The sequence below is a fragment of the Diadema antillarum genome, unplaced genomic scaffold (assembly GCF_040938485.1).
Source record: "Diadema antillarum isolate AM-2024a unplaced genomic scaffold, OU_Dant_1.0 seq00002198_RagTag, whole genome shotgun sequence".
In the NCBI taxonomy this organism is placed as follows: domain Eukaryota; kingdom Metazoa; phylum Echinodermata; class Echinoidea; order Diadematoida; family Diadematidae; genus Diadema; species Diadema antillarum.
The window spans coordinates 55,109-76,400 of NW_027272834.1; the positions used below are offsets into that span (position 1 = coordinate 55,109).

The 21,292-nt window shown below is 39.4% G+C and overlaps 1 protein-coding gene across 1 annotated transcript in view; it reads right to left on the reverse strand.

Annotated features, from left to right (window-relative positions):
• LOC139714228 (krev interaction trapped protein 1-like) overlaps nt 1-21,292 on the reverse strand; it is a gene marked incomplete at its 5' end in the record, with an annotated part of 51,526 nt that overhangs the window by 20,707 nt on the left and 9,527 nt on the right. The window contains one exon of the mRNA XM_071625944.1: nt 15,236-15,369. Within this exon, the coding sequence (XP_071482045.1) occupies nt 15,236-15,369 (134 nt within the window). The remainder of the gene's footprint in view (nt 1-15,235; nt 15,370-21,292) is intronic.

The following is a 21,292-nucleotide window of genomic DNA, read 5'->3' on the forward strand; positions in this document are numbered from 1 at the left end:
AAGTAAGATCAGCTCTTCCTTAACAAGTTAGCATTAAGAATATTACGACATTTGAGTTTAGACCACTGTTTCCCTCATTTACTACAAGGAAAAAAATCTCACTGATCTTAAAAAGCATTGTTCACAAGCTACAAATCAAAATTGTTTTTTAATCTCACATGAAACTTTCAAACAAAAGCATGAATAATATAATGACCAAATTTTGTTCTGATTTCACTAGTTCATATTTTCAATACCAGCCATCCATTCATTCCCCTGATTGACCTTCAAACATAAATTTGACAATAAAGCTCAATGTACACAGCAAGTTGAAGGGTAATTGTGACCTTTTATCAAAACTCCCCATGCTCAAGATGTTCACTCTGTGTGTGCAAAATGCATACATGATTTTCAAATGGAAACACAGTGTGCCAAGTAGAAGTGACTAGCAGACCATTTACCAGGAAAGATGGGGAATCCATTTGACTATTGATCAATATAATATCATGAAAACATTTCTGTCATCTGTGTGGGTGAACAAATTCTGGTGTGGGAACAAACCGCAAGTATAGATTTCATAACTCGGTGGTATGAACCAAAAAGCAAATTGAGTCATGTACATGTACGCATGCACCATACTGAGGAGGATATGATTAAACTTGTTCAATCAAATATCAACCAAAGATAACCATAAAAACCTCTCTTGCCTAAATTCACAGCTGAAGTGAAGCATAATTCTCTAAAACCTACATAAATTGAACACAACTCTCCAAAAGAAATGGATGCGCCACTGAAAGGAAGTTGAAGACTGCACCAAATTTGGTTTTCTGCGATCAAAGGAAGTTTTGCAAATCTTTTTTTCCTCTCCAATTTTTTATTTTTTCTCTTTCTTTTCTGCGGCAGGGCCTCAGAATCCTGTCTGCAGGGAAATTGCGATAACTGCCCGGAATATCCAAGCTGGCGTTTTCTAAATTGATTAACCCAGATCGCATAATTACATGTACGCGCCAAGAGAGCCTTTCCTCCCGATAAGATCAGAGTTGGCAAAGGGTTTGGTGTTTCAAGGATAATCATATCATCACTGTAGTCTATGAGGGAAAGGTGTGTCTTTCTTTCTTTCTAAAGCTGTGGTTTCCCCTTTAACCTCAATAGGTGTGATCGACACAGGAATGGCTTTATCTTCATCTTCATCCTGTTTTTTTCTTGATGGTCATTGGTCTGGCAATATAAGCCAATTTGATACCTGTGGTCAACAGACCTCACTTTCAAGAAACAAACGTATGTTAAAGAAAGTTTCTCGGAACAATTCATTGTTAAAGAAAGAATGTCTTTATCCAGATTTTGTTTTGAAAAAAAAAATGAAAGAGAAGATGAAGATTAGTGTACAAGCAAATAAGAGATTTGTATTAATAAAGGGGTGACATCATCACTCAGTTTAATTTGCATTATACCAAGTTCTAATATCACTGTGTCAGTAAAGCATGGTACAACTTTACCACTAAAGTAACCATCTTCATTTGTCTGATTTTCATGATATGTTGACTTGAAAGGGATTTTCACTTTTATAATTTTCTACATTGTATGCACGAGAACAAAATTCAATCACAAATATGAGTATGTTACCTTGAAACAAACAAAAAAAAAATATCCACAAAATCTGTGAATGTTCACACTTGTTATCCCACATTGATGAGCACACAAGAAGTTAAAAAAGACCCCGTTTACAGTGCGAGGCTAGGCCGCGGCCGAACCTCTCCTTCATTTCAGTGTAAACGCACAAAAGGCCAAATGCGAGGTCAAAATTGGAGGTGGCAAACTGGGCCAAATGCGCGGCCAATTTTAGTCTGGCTTCCAAACCCTCTGCCTGTACTATTTCACTATTCAGGATATTAACCCCCTTAACGTCGAAAACTAGTATAGTTTAAGGTGGTTTTGTCCTGCAAAGGATTTTTTCGTTCGGCAAAGGCGTTTGACCGAACGGCGACTTTGTCGCCACGGAATTCAGTTGGCAAAGGGTCTGAAAACCAGACAATACCAAATTGTGGTTGTTTACAAGCAGAGCGCCACTACGACAAAATATTAAAAGGTTTGAATCAAAAGCGCAGCCGAGCCCGGCAGTGTAAACGAACAAAATTGCGGGGCTCGGCCCAGCCCTGCACTGTAAACGGGGTCAAAAATTAAACCAGGGAGGTGTTACAGAGATGGAGTGGCAACTGAGTCTTCGTAATTCATGCAAACACATGTTTAGGTTCAAGGCGTTACAGTGGGATGTCTAGCATTCCACTACACTTTGAAGTCATACTCGGCACTGCTCTAGTTGCAAAACCAAGTTCGGAGAGGAAGAATGCATTTCACCTTTCGTTGGATTAGAAGCTTTATTTCACTGTAAAATTTTAAATGAAATACTTGAATTGATTTAGAATAGTTTAGGAAAGAATTCAATATTATAAACATGTATTTCTAGTTCCTTCGTAATGCGCAAATCGAAATGAAATGAAAATTTGGCCCTCTTAAAAACCGAATATTTTTCTATAATGCGCACATTTCCGCATGTTAGTTTTCTAGCTTTTAATCTGGGATATTTTGATCTTTCAAATAAAGTATTCTGCTAAAGCGTGTTCCAGCGTGCTTTTAAACTATTTGCTGTTAAAATTGTCAGTTTTACACTACATTTTGATTCGCTGCTTCAATTCAAGGTACACAAATTCATTGTTGCCATCACATAGCGAATTGCAGTAGGGGCAAGTATTTCTAGATGTGAGAGCGCAAGTCCCGATTATTGATGCTCTCTTTTGTCAAAGCACATGCGCATGACTTCAAAGGAGAGCAGTAGTTGTCTCTCCTTCTCTAGCACCTCCCTGATTAAACTCTCCCTCTAGTAAAAATGCTATACACCTGGAGTTCTCACTCAGTATCTACAGAGAGAAAGAGCAATTGAATACATTATACTGCAAATATCAATTTGAATATCACTGTTTCACTGTACTTCATTTAGTTTCCAAACATCATCCTCTGTTTAATCTGCCCTTTAATACAAAATGCATTTATTTCAATAGTACCCCTAAGTTTTTTTAATGGTACACAATAAAGTTTTGAAATGGCTGAGGTATCTAAAAAACAAGGTAACACGAAGTGGTCCTCATAAAAGGTGGGACCCACCTTGGAATATTAGGACCTTATTGTTTCTGGCTATCTCAGCCATTTCAAAACCGATTTTCCTCATTATTATAAACTTTGAGTTCCTCTTAGCTTTACATGCTCTTTTATTTTTCATATGAGGTTTCTCATTATCTGACAAAAGGATTGAATGACTGAAGCCCTACCTCAACTAGAACCACTTCATCCCTTTAAACTACAATGTACTGTACAGACAACATGTGTATGTGGAGTTGATTGATCAAAGAAAAAGGTGTGGAGGAAAACAAAAAGTTGATTAATTCTTCCTGTAGCGTGTTTCTATAAAAGCTTTACTGCTGGATTCTATTTTGACAAGAGATATCTACTACAAAGTGTAATTAGGGGTACAGTGGAGAGCAGCCAACGAATAAAATAATGTAGAAATAAAGAAAAGGGCTGAGCTGTGTACACAAGCACTGAAATCAACAAGCTGTTGGATGAGGAAGACGCAACTTTCGCAACAATGACGAGGAGCCGCAAGCGAGAAATTCAGCCCTTCCTCGACGAGAAATACAAACCGCCAATTAAACGGCGGTTTAATTCCAGAATGCATGTGTTCGGCGACGATAGACGGGATTCGGAGGGGATTCGCGGGGCAGGAAAAAACAGTGCAATGTCATTCTGGAGAGTGCCGGCTCTAATTAGGGGAGCGAAACGAGCCGCTCGCGAGCGCGGATCACATTTGAGCGAGTTGTAAGTGACAGTTTCCCTATCTGTCAACGTTCTTCTCATCGCCTGTCAGGTTTCTAATGTGAGGCGATATCTTGAAGGTCAATGCACAGGTAAAGAAAGACAAAGAATAAAACAAAACAAGCAACAAGTTCTGGAAGTCAAAGAACACTTTTGTACCAGGCCACGATGCTTGTTTGCATTTTTATTTTCTTAACCTAAAGGAAACATGATAATCAACATCATAATGTCAACTATATGCCTCTGCTCTCTACAGTAATATAGCCTGCTGATGTTGTGTGGGAGCACCAGCTACAAGTACAAGAAGAAGGAGGTTTTCTATCTCTTAAAAGCATCACATTCTATTTCAGACCATGATCCTAATCTAATGATGTTATTTGTTGCCTTTTGTTCTGGCATGTGCTCTCATCTAGTTTCAAAATAGGTCACTACCAATTTGGAAAGCAATCCTATACTTGGGACTTTACTTTTAAACTCATCTAAAAAGCAAACGTTAGCATAATCATTTTCCTTCCAACGCCTGCTTTCTTTAGTTCAAATCTGTTATCAAGCATACTTAAAGGGATGGTACCATTTTGATTGAGATGGGGGATTCAGATTTAAGTTCTTGCAAGATAATTAGAAACCACTTATGAAATATGAAAGAGCATACAATTCTAAGAGGGATTTAAAGTTTATTTGATGAATATCACTTTTGAAATGGCTGAGATATCCAAAAAAAAATGAAGGTCAGTACTAAAAACAATCTTTAAATGGGTCTTCACTTTTGAACTCAACTAAACAAAAAAAATCAACATTATAATCATTTTCTTTTCACTGGCTGTTTTCTTTAGTTCAAATCTGTATCACAAACTGTAGATTTAGTTAAAAGAATATAAAACCTTGTACATGCTTTAGAATTTTATCTTAAATTGTGACCCATGACTATCCAGTAACAATCTCAAGAATGTTATATATGTGACCCGCTACAACAAAATGATCCTAAAGTCGGGCGAGGTCAAGTATTTGAAAATTGCATGGCATAATTTCCTAATCTTTCTGCTTTAAATTGATATATAACACATCTTATAAAAATAATCGGCTGCGGAGATATCGATGTTTAAAAGAGAAAATGTCGAGACGTCTTGGAAATCACTGTTTTGAGAAAAGCACCCTGAAAGTTTTCCTTGCGACGCAATCGCGATCAAGGGACATGCAAGTCAGTTTTCACCTCCGGACAATAGAAGGCAAGCCCTAGCAACCCCCGAAATGCTCATTCAAGCACAGCGTCGGCGGTCTCCTCACCGACCAATCAGTGACCAGGATGCCAGGAGAAGCGGCTGGGCATAGCGCACTCCGTCTGCACGTACCAGTACCAGTCGATTGGGCAGTGTGTGAGCTTCGCGCTTCGGTTAGCGGCAAGCAGCAAACTGACCAATGAGATCACTCTGGTCGTTGTTAGGGGTGAAGCCTATCTGTGGCGCTCAATCCAAATTTTGGAAGCAGTTTCTGCTTCATTGAAACGCCAAAAAACATGGCCCAGAAAAACGCTATTTTTTGGTCTTTCCTTTCACCATTTTGCTTCAAAATTTCGACAGATGATAGAAGATATGTCAGACTACAATAATATGTCAAAATCAGAAAATCGTAAGTTTTGACCAATTTTGATGCTCTGACTTCAAACTCGATTTTCACGGCTTCGACCGTGCGCGACTTTAGGACCCTTTTGTTGTAGCGGGTCACATATTTTGAAATGCTCTGCTGTATATTCATGATATGCTTTGCTGTATGTTCATGATATGCTTTATACTTTAATATTTGAAGTTTGTCTGGTTTATCTTGAATTATGCCTAAGAAAAGGAATGTAAATCTCTGTATTTTTATATCAACAAGGGTACTAAAACCTGTAATTATCACCCAAGTGGATTGGAGTACTATGTATTAAACAAACAGCATGTTATCAAGATTTCAATGTCCTCACTATACTGTAACTCAGTGTGTGTTTTTGTGTGTGAATATGCACACATACAGAGGCAGAAAGAGAGAGAGAGAGTAGAATTGCCCATAATTGCCCATGATCTAGATAATGCTTTAATACTGAGGAATTTGGATGAGCACAACAACAAAAAAACATAGAAAAGTTGACCATTTTGTTGTTGTTATTGTTGTTGTTGCTGCTGCTGCTGAAAAGAAAAAGTTAAACCATGCTTCACAGAAGCATGCACTTGAACATGGCCGCAGCCTTTTGGGTTCCAACTCTATACCCAACCTTGTGGTTCTTATCACATCTTTATTCAGAGATAGCTCCCAAACCATACACCTACTTAGACTACAAAAAACAAGGGCATGATATCACATGAAATAATCTCCCACAGCTAATTATACAAGATTTTTTTTTTCTTTGCCAGAAATGGACTATTCTTGCCCTTGACTTCTATAAATGTGTTTTTTCTTTTCCTTACTTATCTTCGCCTTCCCCTCCCCTCCCCGGCACTCCGAGTAAAGCCTCGCTGACACGCGAGTCACAAATACACCGGGTAAACGTCGTCTCACCACTGGTTTAACTTGCACCGGCGGGCCCTATTGGAAGCGATCAATTAGTGGCTAATCGCATGATTTACTTTGACATCCAGCGCTCCCTAATGATGCGGCAAACTTTGGTTACGTTGTACAACATCAGATTTAGAGCACAGCTGGGACCCATCCAAGTTCACCTGGCCTGCTATAAACCGCGCGAGAACGTGTGATGCATTGGAGGGATTAAATGTGTATCTTGTACAACATACCGGCACGAAACATTGGTTGTACAAGTTGTAGTACATGTACCTGTTTCATCTGAGTGACGATCTTGAGACATAAATGGCCATTATTTCCATAGGGGTTCATTAAGGGGCGCTTTGGACTAAAATTATGACAGGGTTTGACTCTTTGTTGGCTGTTACATGTAATGCAGGGTAAGACACAACTGACCAGCCATGTTGCATTTGCAGTAATGTGCAGCCTAGTGATATTTTCTATTGAACAACAAACTAGAAATAGCATACATATGAGCTCATACTCACTTCATACAATGTACATACATGTATATGTATTCAATAACTTTGAAATAACCCTTAATCATAATAATGATGAAAATGATGACAAAAATGAAAGTAACAGAGAAAAATAAGTCATGATTGAGTAGCAGTATTTAATGGTAATTTTGTGATGGTTATAAAGAAAAAATGCAGATGATATTACTAATGATGCTACAATCATCAAATGTATCACCATTTTAAGGTTCTCAAGCATTGAACAGTGGTGATGAAGGTACAAATTGAAGTATAGACCAAAGCTTTTTTTCTTTTTCTTTTTTCACAAGCGAGCTTTCGTTGGATTTGGTAATCAGGCAAATAATCTGTTGTCAAATTGAAAAAAATGGGTGTGTGCCAATTATTCTACCCTCTATATGACAGCTCCGATAATGACATAATCCCCGTCCTGAAGTTCTACGAAGAATCTGTAGTTTCACATCACACATTTACCCCCCGCCAACTTATGATTGAGCCTAATGCTCCATGAGCTAAAGGCATCAACACTTCATATACCGCTATTTCCTTCTTTTTCACACCCAACAGATATCACATGAAATAGAGTAAGGAGTTGACAAACTTGCTTCATCAACACTCCATCATCGAGCAAATAATTTTAAAACAGCAAAGCCTGGCAAATTGAAATCAATTCTCTACAGTCTAAAAAAAAAAAAAAAAAATCAAACTTTAAAAAGTACAAGGGTTATTTAAAGGGTGATAGGTGTGTGAATGCAACATTGTCACTCCTTCATAGTAAACATGTACATGTAAAAGTACCCATCCAAAGAATTTGACCCCATCACATGACTATAGTGCCCTCTTCAAGCTAAATACATTTCCTGTTTTTGTGCAGTTGATTTTTTTAAAAGCCTACACAGCTCACAGCATTATGTACATTCAAATGTTGGCAACCCCTACAAATCCTTCTGTGCACTTATGATATTATTACAAAATCTGAGTATTAAAAATTATTGGTAATAGTAACATTTTCTAGTTATTGATCAACACTGATAAAAACTAGAACTATCACTCATTGTGATTAATATACCCCCACCCACAACTGAGGAAATTAGCTCAACCAGGATTTTTTTTAACTTTTTAATGAAAAAAAAATTACCAAGGCAATGCACTGTCCAACAGTAAATAAATGTATTGCTCACTGTTAGTCAAATGTCCCACATCTCAAGTCTAGTGCTCAAAAACTGAGTGAGCAAGATAAATAAACTGACGATTTCTATGGTTTTTATTAAAAATTGTATAACCACGGCGCAACACAATGTTGGATATTAAGAAAAAAATGAAGTTTTGCACAACTATATATGTATCATAGCCATCACATGTGCCAAATTTCAAGCCAAATGCTAACAGGATGAGGGGCTTAGTTGAATTCAAAATATTAGTGTATCATTTTCATTCAAAATATACTGTTACCATGGCAACACATTTTCAACACTGACGAAAGAGTTTTTGCACATCTAGGTAATGTAGAGGTAACATGTGCCAAATATGAAGCCAAAACGCTCTAAACATAGAGAGTAAGAATCTAATTGAAATGTTTGTATGATTTTCATTCAAAATGCACTGTTACCATGGCAACACACTGTTCGAAAATGATGAAATACAAAGTTTGCATATCTCTGTACTACAATGGTTGCATATCTCTGTACTACAATGGTTGCATGTGCCAAATTTCAAGCCAAATGCTCAAAGACTGAGGGAGTTACCTGAATCCACAATATTTTTATATCGATTTTCATTCAAACTATGCTGTTACCATGGCAACACAATGATTAACAATGACGAAAGGTTAAGTTTGCACATCTACATACCATAGTGGTCAGGTGTGCCAAATTTCAAGCTAAATGCTCAAAGACTGAGGGAGTTGGCGGAATCCACATGCTTTTTGGTAAAAAATTGTTGTTACCATGGCAACGCATTGTTCAACAATAATGACAGATTAAGTTTGAACATCTATATGCTATAGTGGTCACCTGTGCCAAATTTCAAGCCAAATGCTCAAAGATTGAGGGAGTTAACTGAATCCAAACTATTTTTGCATGATTTTCATTCAAAACATACTGTTACCATGGCAACACATTGATCAACAATGACCAAAGACTATGTATGCTCATCTACGTACTACAGTGGTCACATGTGCCAAATTTCAAGCTTAATGCTCAAAGACTGAGGTAGTTACCTGAATTCACAATATTTTTGTAGGCATTTTAGTGAAAAGCTGCTGTTACCATGGCAACCCATTGTTCACCACTGAAGAAAGATTAAGTTTGCACATCTATTGACCGATTCTGTGACGCGCTATGTGTATTTTTGGCATGCGCGCAGCCATACTGGGTGTATCATCCGACCCCCCCTCCACACTCCCCCACCCCTCTCCCTACATTAGCACGCGCGCAGAATGAAAAACTGCTTTAGCCAATAGGCGTCTCGTACTGAGTGCGCGAATGCTTGCTAGTGCGCGAACCTTTGTTACAAGTGCGTGATAAACATGTTGCCCGGGGGTGGGGGAGAGCAGGGGGGGTCGGCTGATACACACCGATACACCCACTATGGCTGCGCCCTGTGCCGTAAAATGTCTGCTGCCCTCAACGAACCCGAATCGGTCAATATGCTATAGTGGTTGCATGTGCCAAATTTCAAGCCAAATGCTCAAATAGTGAGGGATTTAACTGAATCCACGATATTTTTGTATGACTTTCATTCAAAATATGCCGTTACCATGGCAACGCATTGATCACCACTGACGAAAGATTACCTTTGCACATTTACGTACCACAGTGGTAATGTGTACCAAATTTCTAGCTAAACGCTTGAAGACTAAAGAAAGTTAGCTGAATCCACAATATTTTTGTATGTTTTTTTGTTAAAAAAAGCTGTTACCATGGCAACGCATTGTTCATCACTGACGAAAGATTAAGTTTGCACATCTATATACTATAGTGGTCATGTGTGCCAAATTTCAAGTCAAATGCTCTAAGACTGAGGGAGTTAACTTCATCCACAATATTTTCGTATGACTTTCATTCAAACTATGCTGTTACCATGGCAACACATTGATAAAAAATGACGAAGTAGTAAGTATCCACATCTACATACAATAGTGGTCACATGTGCCAAATTTTAAGCCAAATGCTTGAAAACTGAAGGAGTTAGGCTAATCCACACATTTTTGTATGATTGGTAAACAAAAATTCTGTTGCCATGGCAACAGATTCATCACCACACACATCAAATGTGTTTTGCACAAATATACATTACATTGATCGCATATCCCAAATTCAAACTGAATTGCTACAAAACTAAGAGATTAGAGCAATCCACATTTTGTAAGATTTATATGAAAATCTTCCGTTGCCATGGCAACGCATTATGAAATAATCACGAAAAAGGTCTCTTGCACATCTGCCTGTGCTAGCGGTCACACATGCCAAATTTGAAGTTGATTGCTCCAAAAATGAGAAAGTTGTTCGATTCACAAGTTTTTATGAAAATATGCCGTTGCCATGGCAACGCATTATGCGATACTAATAAAAAAGGTGTCTTGCACATCTACCTTTGATAGCAGTCACACATGCCAAATTTGGGGTCAATTGCTCAAAAAATGAGAGAGGAGTTCGATCCACTACATTTTGCTAGATTTTTTAAAAATTTGCCGTTGCCATGGCAACTCATTATGCAATACTAACGAAAAAGGTGTCTTGCACATCTCCCTTTGATAGCAGTCACACATGCTAAATTTGGGGATAATTGCTCAAAAAATGAGAGAGTAGTTCGATCCACAAGTTTTTACGAAAATATGCCGTTTCCATGGCAATGCATTATGTGATACTAACGAAAAAGGTGTCTTGCACATCTACCTTTGATAGTGGTCACACATGCTAAATTTGGGGTCAATTGCTCAAAAAATGAGAGAGGAGTTCGACCCACAAGATTTTGCAACGGACCGACCGCCCGACCGCCCGACCGACCGACCGACCGGCCACCCGACCTCAGGATGATTCCTATATACCCCCCCCCCCTACACACTATGTGTGGGTGGGGGTATAAAAAAATACTGATAAGAGGGCTAGAAATGTTGATAATAAATGAAAAAAGATAGGATACAACAAGCTGAAAGTGCATGTGCATGCACGCAAATTGGCTTGTTAATTGACAAATTTATTTTTATAGTTTTGCGGATATTTTCTTTTTTCAATGAGGAAATTTTACTGCTTTATGATCAACTATAAATACGGGATACATTTCTCTGCTTGGAACCTCATTCGCAAGCATTAGCGTTAAAACAGTGTGTGTCCTGAAGACAAGCATCGTACAAACGTTCTAGTTGTCAGCGATGCCCTTTAGGAGCACTTGAAGTGCTAATAAATATTTCTATTACACCATTGCCATGGCATACTGACAAAAATTTTGCAATAGGAGATCAACGGTTAAATCCGTGTATTCCCTCTTTGCCAAGACGGACGTCACAAACAGACGTTTCTCTCTCTCTATGACCTAAGGGAAATGAACGCTGGACTCTTGTTTGCCCCAAACCACCAGAAGTCCGGTGGCGGCAGGGCACACTCGTCCCCCTACACTCATCCCATCGCGGGTCATGAAGTGCCGCCTGGGTGTGATGGGCTATATTAGATTAAAGGGATATCGCCCAGGCTCAGCCGCACTAGAGCCGCTCTCGCACATCTGTCCTCACAAATACGGTTCACGTCGCAATCTTGGTCAGATGTCTGTTGTTGTTTGTTGCTTGCCCCTTTGCTCTTTTTCGTCATCTTCCTCGTGAACAACAATCTGACTTTAATACCTCACAGTCCCCAGATCTGACCTACAATCCTGTTTGCACTTTTGTCAAGTCTTAGACGAGAAGAGCGCTGATTACGAATATCCTTTACGAGGCTGTTTTATGTCTGCACAACAGCATACAGCTAATCTATTGCCATGCATTATCGCTGTCGTAAATTTGACTCTTGCAGAAAGGCTAGAACTCTTTGATATTTGTGAGGACCCACCCAAAAAGTGCCATGCCACCGTCTGGTAGCGGAAGGCTGTCTTCACAGTCACACCCACATAAAAACCCGCACACAGGCATTGGCGGCAGCGCAGCGACTTGCTTATTCGAAATCATGTGCCAGAAATAGGACACTCTTGGTGTCACGCTGGGGTCAAATTTGGGTGTTCACTTCCTGCTGGTTCCCTTTTGTACTACGATCAGTCGGGATAAGATTTGCAAAGTCTGAACAACATCCAACATGTGCAGATTTTACCAACTGATGAACAAGACTGGTTGCATTTGGAAGCTTCTTTATCAAATTTTGTTTAAACATTCTAGACTGTGCAGATGAACTAAACTCAGACCACTGAAGCATACCTGTCTTCATATTGGCATACTCTCCATAACAGAACTTTGATATGTTCATGCATATTATAAATGGACAAAAATTTCTTCCGAATCTGTGTTACAAACACACACACAAAAAAGGCAGATTCTACATACAACTTTTTAAATGAAGCACATGAGTTGAAAGTAGTAACAAAAAATTCTTAGAGAAGTCCACTACAGGTCTTTTAAAGCTCAGGTTATCCAGTATCTTTACAATACTTTGACTAGTCTCTTTTAATACATGATAGACATTTTACCAATACCACAAAAAAAAATAACCACGTATCAAGAGACCTTGCATCTACTTTTTCTTTTGTGTGATCCAATATCCCATGTTAATATCCTTCATTGACTCTTTCTCCTAGTCACCTAGGATGAGCCACAAGAGATCGATAGTCAATCATTCACATACTTTTCCAGAGTGCGAGCGGGATGGATCGCTTTCCATTCCTTCGCTTCCTCTCCGTACTTCTGGGTTCCTGGCCGGACAGCGGGGCTTCTCGTGGACGAGGGGCACGCGCGTCCCGAGAAAGCTGTCAGAATGACAACATCACTCAGCACGGCCGCCCGCCGAGAGTCCGCGGCGAGAGCAAGACTTGGCCCCACCAAACTCCTTCCTGTCACCTCCCAGTTACGCCCACTGCTACCGATAGAGTCCCTCAACAGACGTACCTCCGCCGCAAATAAACAAGTATTCCGTTAACTCGGGGACTCGGACACATTTTTATCACTGCGCACGGGGGCATCGTAAAAAGCGACCACAGAAAGGGGGGATACCTTTGATATTAAACAACCCTTTGTCTTTCTGGAGCACTATTCGTGACACATACGGAGGAAAAAGAAATGAGGGAATTCACCAATAAAACACATTTACCATGGCCCGAAGGCAACAAGATTCATCAGCCTCGCCCTGGAAAGAAAAGAAGGTGTGTATAAAGCTGCCAAATGCCTCACTGTTCATCAAACGTGACATCTTTATTGGCGATCTAGGCAATAAAGGACCCAGATTATTTGCTTGACAGCACAATTGCTACAGTAATTGACATAGCTTAAAATTGTATGATGCACGTTGAAACTTAGTCATTTGCCATCGAAAATGAAAAAAAAAAGTTAAATGAAAATATAAAATACAAGATCACAGAGGAAAAATAAATAAGAAAAGGAATTTGGAAAATATATTGCCTAGTAGCAGAAACTATAATCACACCTACTGCAAAATCATTTAATCTGAATAAAACTGTTTCCAAAAAGTAAACAAAAAAAACCTGTTGATATTTCTTTGAGGATGGTTTAGATATACAAAATGTAAGTTGAAAACGAATAGCTTAAAAATTGATAAACTACCATACACAGAAAAATAAGTATTTGAAAATGGTTTTAAAAGATGTTGTGTGTTTTCATTGTGCATACAGAACACACATTCCATTATTGTCTTTGTATGTTGAACACGGGCACACACACACACACACACACTAAACTCCATAATCATCACAGTTCAACGAACTGCTTATCATAGTTGAACAACCAATTACTATGATGACTGATACTCAATTTTCTTTCTCTCCTTTTTTTTTTTTTTTTTTTTTTTTTTTTTTGCTGCTGTCATTGTTATGATTTGACGAGTTCTTAAATGTTTCCATCTTCCAGGTCCAAGGGAAGGAAATGATCTTAATTGGAAGGTTAGGATAGGTGAAAATTATGGATTTCGCATCAAATGTTGTTGTCTTTGAGATGTTGGTGTATGATGCCGGATTAGGAGGGGGAGGGGAACGCGACCATTCTCCCTCAGGATATTTCGTCAATCGAAATCCTGACTAATTCGGAGTAATTTCCTCCTGCGGCCGCGGGTAATTGTTACTCGGAGACTTGCGGCAGGCAGCAAGGAATACCTCGGTGTGCTGTAAAACGAGCCGATTTCTGGTCGCGGGGACTTCTCGCGGGTAAAGACTTGCATTAGATGCTCGAGCTGTAACTTAAATCAAGCAGAAAATGTGAAGAATCAGCTTGGATTTGCAGCTAGTGTCATCAACTAACAATGACATCCTGGTTTGTTTGTTGCTGTTTTTTTTCTCCAGTTTTCTTTCCTTTTCTTTTCATTTTGGGGGAGGGGGAGCACATTCATCTTTTCTGGAAGGCAATGTCATTATCTAGGCCACAATAGATGCCTCAGTGCTGAAAGGTCCACATGTTATCCTCAATACTAAAGATGCATGGTTTTTCAAAATATAACAGCAGTGCAAATCCCATCTACTTTCACCACTACATTTTCTGTTTTGTTTTGCCATTCCATAGGGACCATGTACAATGGCAAAAACAGAGATATAGTTTGCAAAAAGAAAAGAAAAAAATGAGCTTTTTGATCCGATGTTTACATCAGTAGAAACTCCTGTAGAAAAAGAAAAAAAAAATCCTTGGGGTTTGCTCTGATACCAGGTTTGGTATTAAGTAGTGCGCAACCACAGCATGTCTCTGCTCTGTGGTCAACATCAATAACAACACCCATGTATCCTTCTTCCTTGTGTGTGCCAAGGTGGGAAGGGTGACTAGACCAGAGAATTTTCATCTGTAAGAGTCCACCCCCCCCCCCCCAACCAATAAAAGGACAAATACATTGTACGTGAGCAGAACTGTACACAAATTATAATCATACTTTGGAAATGGCCCCTTGAGAACCAGAGGCACTCAATCTTGAAGTCCCTGGTTCAAGTCCCTTGACAGCAGAGTGGCAGTAACTTTAATAGGTGACAAATTTTAAAGCATCATTGCCATGTTCTTATAAAGACGGATCTTAAAAGAACTATTGGTCCTGTGGTTGCTTGCTTTACAAATATTCACAACTGTCTTGCCCAGTGGCCACGGAAGTTGAATCCAAACTCATGCCAAGTTCTCCTTTTGATATGGAAGGGTCTTTTATATTTAAAAAGAAAAAAAAAGTGGAAGGACTTACTTGTCTGGTGGTGTGTGTATGTTACTCCTGGTGTCTTCGTTCTGCGATGCTTTTATCTTGTTGTAGTCCGGCACGCCCCTCCCAAAAAAGAGGTTGATGACCGCCTTGTCCACACTTATGAATTCGTTGATTTTCTGTAGAGAAATATAGGGAGAGAGAGAGAGATATTTTTTTTTTTAAAAGTGAGAATTGGAATCACTTAAGAGAGGATGGCATCTCTACAGAGCTTGCATGCTTTTCTGTTGACATCATACCTTGAGACAAGTGAATAGTGACTTCTCGGTGGTATATGTGTTTGTTGAAGCAAGGCAACTATGTGTTTGCAAGAATGCCTTCTGCAAAAAGCCATACATTGTACCCACATATGGGAATTTGAGGCTCTATATCATTAAAGCCGAGTATGATACAAACATTTGATTCTTCACAATCTTAATAGCCACATTCACTTTCAATGCACACACACAAATATAGATCTGTATGAACATACATATAAAAGTAGTGTACAATAGATTTAGATTATATAAACATAGAGAAAAAAGCGATAGCGATATATTGAAGAATTGCTTCTCACATCATATGTAATCATTCCATTCCATTCTATTCATCTATTTGGCAAAATATAAACCAATTCAGTCATAAGAGAGAAGCAAAGTATAACATTAAAGGCCAGGACTCTTAAAAAGCAATATTCTAAATACCAATTCCTGGAAGAAACTTCTATTCTTTATGTGAATTCATAGAATTTCCGAGACAGATATAAAAGAGAGGGAGAGAGAAGGGGGAAAAAAAAGGAAAATGAGAGGAATGAGAGCCAAGTGAAAGTCTGCCTCCCCCGCAAAATGTCATGCACCAGTTTTTCAATGGATTGTAAAAATATGTGAAGATGTTTTTATCATTCAATTCTTCCCTTTCTCTATTTCCCAGTGAAGGGAATTTATCTGTCAGTAATTCTCACTCACAAGGAATGGCCAGGATGTACGTATACCAAGGAAGGTTACCGCCCATGTTTTACTTTCACCCAAGTGATTTTAGAGCATTGGTGTTTTTCCTCATTCTTCTCAGCGCTTGACAACAACAAAAAAGGGCGGTGTCTCGCCGAACAATTCAGTTCTTAAAATAGCAACCACACACAAGTCTACCGGTATCTGTTTTGTGACTTCCTAATAAGTGGGTGCTTTCTATAATTAGTAGCAGTCTTTTACGCCGGTGAAAAGGGCATGATTGTAAAGTCTGGAGAGTAACGGGTATGCACCAAATAACCAACAGACAACAAAAGATGGGTATCAATTGATCAAGATCTTTCTGATCAACCTGGAGCGCTCGTGTTATGCCGCGATAAAGCAGGCTCACCCTCCGCTCAGCGTGACTGAATATTAAATGAGTAAACTTGGCCTCTGTGACATGCAGCCCATCGCGAGTCGTGTGCCCATAATCATGACAGCGTCACATGTTTGTCCACGACTTGACGTTACCTAGAACAGACTCCCAAATTATCTGTGCGCATCCATGAGGAGCTTTTTACCGCAATCCATCTAACTCTCTCAGACCCCTTGGCAACGCATTTGCGTACACCATCTACAGCATTTTAAGCTGGTGGTCCTCAGTAGGTTAAAACGCTCCCGTGCCTGGGACGCAAGAGAGTCTGTGAGACAAGACTAGCATGAACACACTCAGAGCAGATGTCAATATGGACATGCCCCTTCATCAAATACAAAGCATTGTTGCAAAAAGTCTTCTCTTGTTTGCTTTGAAAAGCTTCCTCACTATACAAAAGTGTGAGAGTTTGCACAAGACCTGGTGCCCAGATCTTCGTCCCACGATTCCTCAACCCTCACCCACAGGTTCACTTGATTACAATCAAAGTGTCATCAAACAGATCTGCACTATAAATCATTACTTTGAAAAAACAATGATTGTCACACTTCTTGGTTTTATGAATCCAGAATGTAGGGTGTCTAACCCAGTGGAGTGGTCCCACCTTACAGTTACATCTCACTAGACCCCATGGAAGACCAGCTATTGCAGCTGAATATAAAATACACTAGGCTAACCAGCCATCTTCTCAGATGGAAATGAAACAAATGAACTAACACACAAACAAATGCAAGACTTGGATGCAGTTCGATTTGACATGCAATAAAATCTGACGCCATGGTTCTACTTGTGAATGAGATGCTCAGAGATCATGGATGGGGGATGGGAAGCAATGTACCTAAATGCACCTTCAATAGTTCATGCCTGTCTATACATCATTTAAATCTAATGATAGGTAGTTTCACTACAATGACTGAAATTCTGCCGTCCACACAGTGGTGAACCCGACACAATGCATGCAAACTTGGCAGAGAAATTCTCAGGTCCACAAGGGACGACCTGCTCATATTCGCTCATGACAGAACCAATTTGGATCCTCATATATCTCCAAAGACACAGTCACACCTGATTAACGGTCCAGCCGCTGACTCACAAGCCATTTCATCTGTTACCTTGCTACGACCAGCAGAAAGCAATATGCCTAAAAGAATGTACTAGTTTTTTGGGGGTTTTTTCTAACTGTTCATAAGAACAACACGGCATTACATAACATGTTTTCTCCCACCCACCCAAATTTTAATTTGAGGGAGGACCCCATGACTTTTCATACTGCTTGCCCTACAGGAAGATTTAGCTGCCCCTGGCAAGCTGGCTAGTTGGTTTGCATTGTGTTCCATCAATGAGATAAAAGTGCTGTTCATACACAAATCATGCTAGTGCTACTATAGGCCTTCACCTTCCATGACACACTGGAGGATATCCACGCAAAGGTAAAAATATGCTCATAACAACTGCATGCCATACCCAGCTATGATGGTTCGACATAAACTATGTACAAGGTACTTTACAATGAGCAGTATGTCTGACGATTCAACAGAGCCATAGTAAAATTAATTTCATTCACTAGGGTTTGCTATTTCTGGTTCTGATCTTCTTTAACGAGTTGCACAACAAATTTGATTATTTAAAAAATTCTGATTAATTCTGTAAATTCTAATTTTCTGTCAAGGCAGTGTCTTCAATAAGTCATGCCTCATGGACCTATTCAACAGCACAGTATACTGTGTAATAACCAAGAATATAATTTTGCAATTATGTTTTGGGGTTATGTTTTTTATGCTGGCCATCTGCAAGAACAAATAAATCAAAGCTTTGCAATAAAAGCTACATCACAGATTGCAGTTTTCTCTACAACTTTGCTGTACTGCATTTCAAGCGTTAATTCTTAGAAGTTACTGGGCTATGAAAAAAATAAAAAAAATTATTTTTCAAAGCCGAAAGTGCTCATGAGTTGCTGTTTCAGAATAATGTGGCACACAGGCGGTTTACACTGTGAGACAGAAAGAGTCAAATTAACATAATTAATTAAGTATAATGGATTTTAATAGAAGTATCAACTTGTACAGTCAAGTCATTCATGATTTCAAGATTAGTCCTACTATGCTTTACTATTGTACTTGAACTGTTTAATCTTTTTATTTTACCCTATTTAAATGAAAAGAAAAGAAAAGGACATTCACACAGGCAGAAACATGGTTTGTTTGTTTTGCTGCTTCGCTGTCGCCTGGGGACAGCACATGAGAGGCACATTAAAAAGCAGTTACCGATACAGCCTTAAACATTTCTGACAGGAGCAGTCTTTCCAGCGAGTTCAGGGGAAAAAGGGGGCGAGTACAGCATACATCTTGCTGGATGCAGTCTACTCCAGCTGTAAATAATATTGGGTTAGATTGGCTAGGATCTAACAACCGCTAACAACCACCTGCCATTCATCAAAACTGTAGTTAAAAGCTGTTTCACTTCCATACAGGGAGTGAAAAAGAATTCCCCCCAAAATGCACAGAGACACAACTCAAGTACTATTCACAATCAATGGCAAAGGAGACGCAGTAATTTGGTTTTCCTCCATTTCCAGAATTGCCCGAAAGATCACCATGTGGATGCGTTTACACCGATACGGTTGATAACTCCAGGATGCACGTGATAACAATCCGCTCCTCTTTGGCTTAACTGAGTTTCAAGTCCTCAAAGTTCAGCTTCAAAAAGGTGAACCCTTTTCTAGACTGTGCTTAGTTCATGGACCAAAGTTGTATTATATACAAGTCCATGATTCTACCTCCAACAGCAATTTTCAAGTTTATACCAAAACCATCCTGTTCATGAAAATAATAGCCACAGAGATGAAGCTTTCATAATCTGCAAGACAAGACACCAGTATAATCATCAAATGCATATTAAGTGGACCCTCCTGTAAACAGCAAAGATTAAAATATATGGCAAAATTTGGAAGTGAGATCACTTCACCACAAATATGGTTATTTAATGTAAGCACCATTTTCCTTTTTAGTCTGATTGAAATGATCACGCTATTAGAAAGGTTCTGAATCAAAGCACTCTATATATGATATTCAAAAACTGACAATGTTCTGGAATTGCCTGAATCATGCAATAAAAACTGAGCACCCCTTCTTTATTAGAGTACACCCAAGATAGTGTCAGAGAAGAAAGGGTGGGAGGTGGGGAGGGGGTGGGGCAAGAATGAGAGGGAGAGGGAGGTGGGGGAGATAAGAGGAGGAAGGGCAATTGACCTACATCCTTTGCATTGAAGAAGATTGTTGATCTCGGCAAGGTCAATGACATTGGCTTTGACTGTAACCCACAGGGCCCGAGTTGATGTGGCAGTGAAAACAGCCATGACAAGGTAGATTTGCACCTTGCAGTCGGCTTCAATTAAGATGATTCATCCCCCCCCCACCCCACCCCAACAATGACTGACACCTTATGAAATGAATAAAGGAGTGCATAGAGACCCTTATAAGATGGCTAAGTAATTTCCAGCTTGCTGATTGGTCAAAGCGTACCACGTGATCATTCGCGAAAAGTGTCTATCCCTGCACGCCCGTGGGATTTTCGCGCACCCAAATTGTCTAATGCACGGTTACTGTAAAAGTGGAAATTTTCGCGGCGTTCAAATTTTCGCGCATTTCGCGCAACCAGAGACTAGCGCGAAAATAAAAGCACGCGAATATTTTTGCTTGCCATATGTGCCTGTGCGTGATGTCTTGATTCCGCGGAATTAAAAACATGCGAAACTCTTCCGACACGGCCAAGCGCGAAAAATTAGTCACGCGAAAATATCCACTTTTACAGTATTCAGCACAAGCTGGGATAATCTCGGAGAAAGCCTACTCTGGACCATTTTCCAACGGTAAGTACAATTTCAAAATCTTTGATATTTGATTTTAAATATTTCATTATTTCTTTCTCATACAAGGTATATTCACCTCGCGTTTGAAATTACTTAGCCATCTTATAAAAGGAATAACGCATTTTCCCGTCGTTGTTCAGCGATATGCAGTGCACTCGAGGTTTCTTCTTCGCATGCACACTCCACACTCGCCTCTGGCTCGTGTGGAGTGCGCATGCTCAGAAGAAACCTCTCGTGCACTGCATACTCGCTAAACAACTCCACGGAATGCGTTATTCCTATAACAATGCATTCAGCATTCTGTGAGCATCTGTGCAGGTGATGCAGTTCCTTGTGACAGGATTGGGTCTGGACTCCTTTGCAAAATGAATTCCATTGGCACATTGTGAACATTAAAAATAAAAAACAAAATAAAAATATGAGACCTGGCAATAGACCAACTTGCTCCACTTAACAGCTTACCTATTTCCCCTTGAGTTTTTATCATCTTCAAGGGAGGAAAGTATAAGAGATAATTATCACAGTTTGGTGATATCATTCCACTCCATAACAGGACACACAGACAAATTCTTGATCTGAGACTTTTATCATAACAAACAAAAGAAAAGCAGTAGATCCTATAGCTATTCAAACACTAATCACCACTTTAAAGTTACCTGGGAAAAGAAACTTGATGCCTCATGTGGCTGTGCTTGCTTTTTCATGAAACAAAAGCTGTCTAGGAGGATAGACTAGCACAGCAGGAACACTGTAGTTTATACAAATGTAAAGGAAACCTTCTTATGATAGCAAGCTTGCTTATGACGACAGTACCA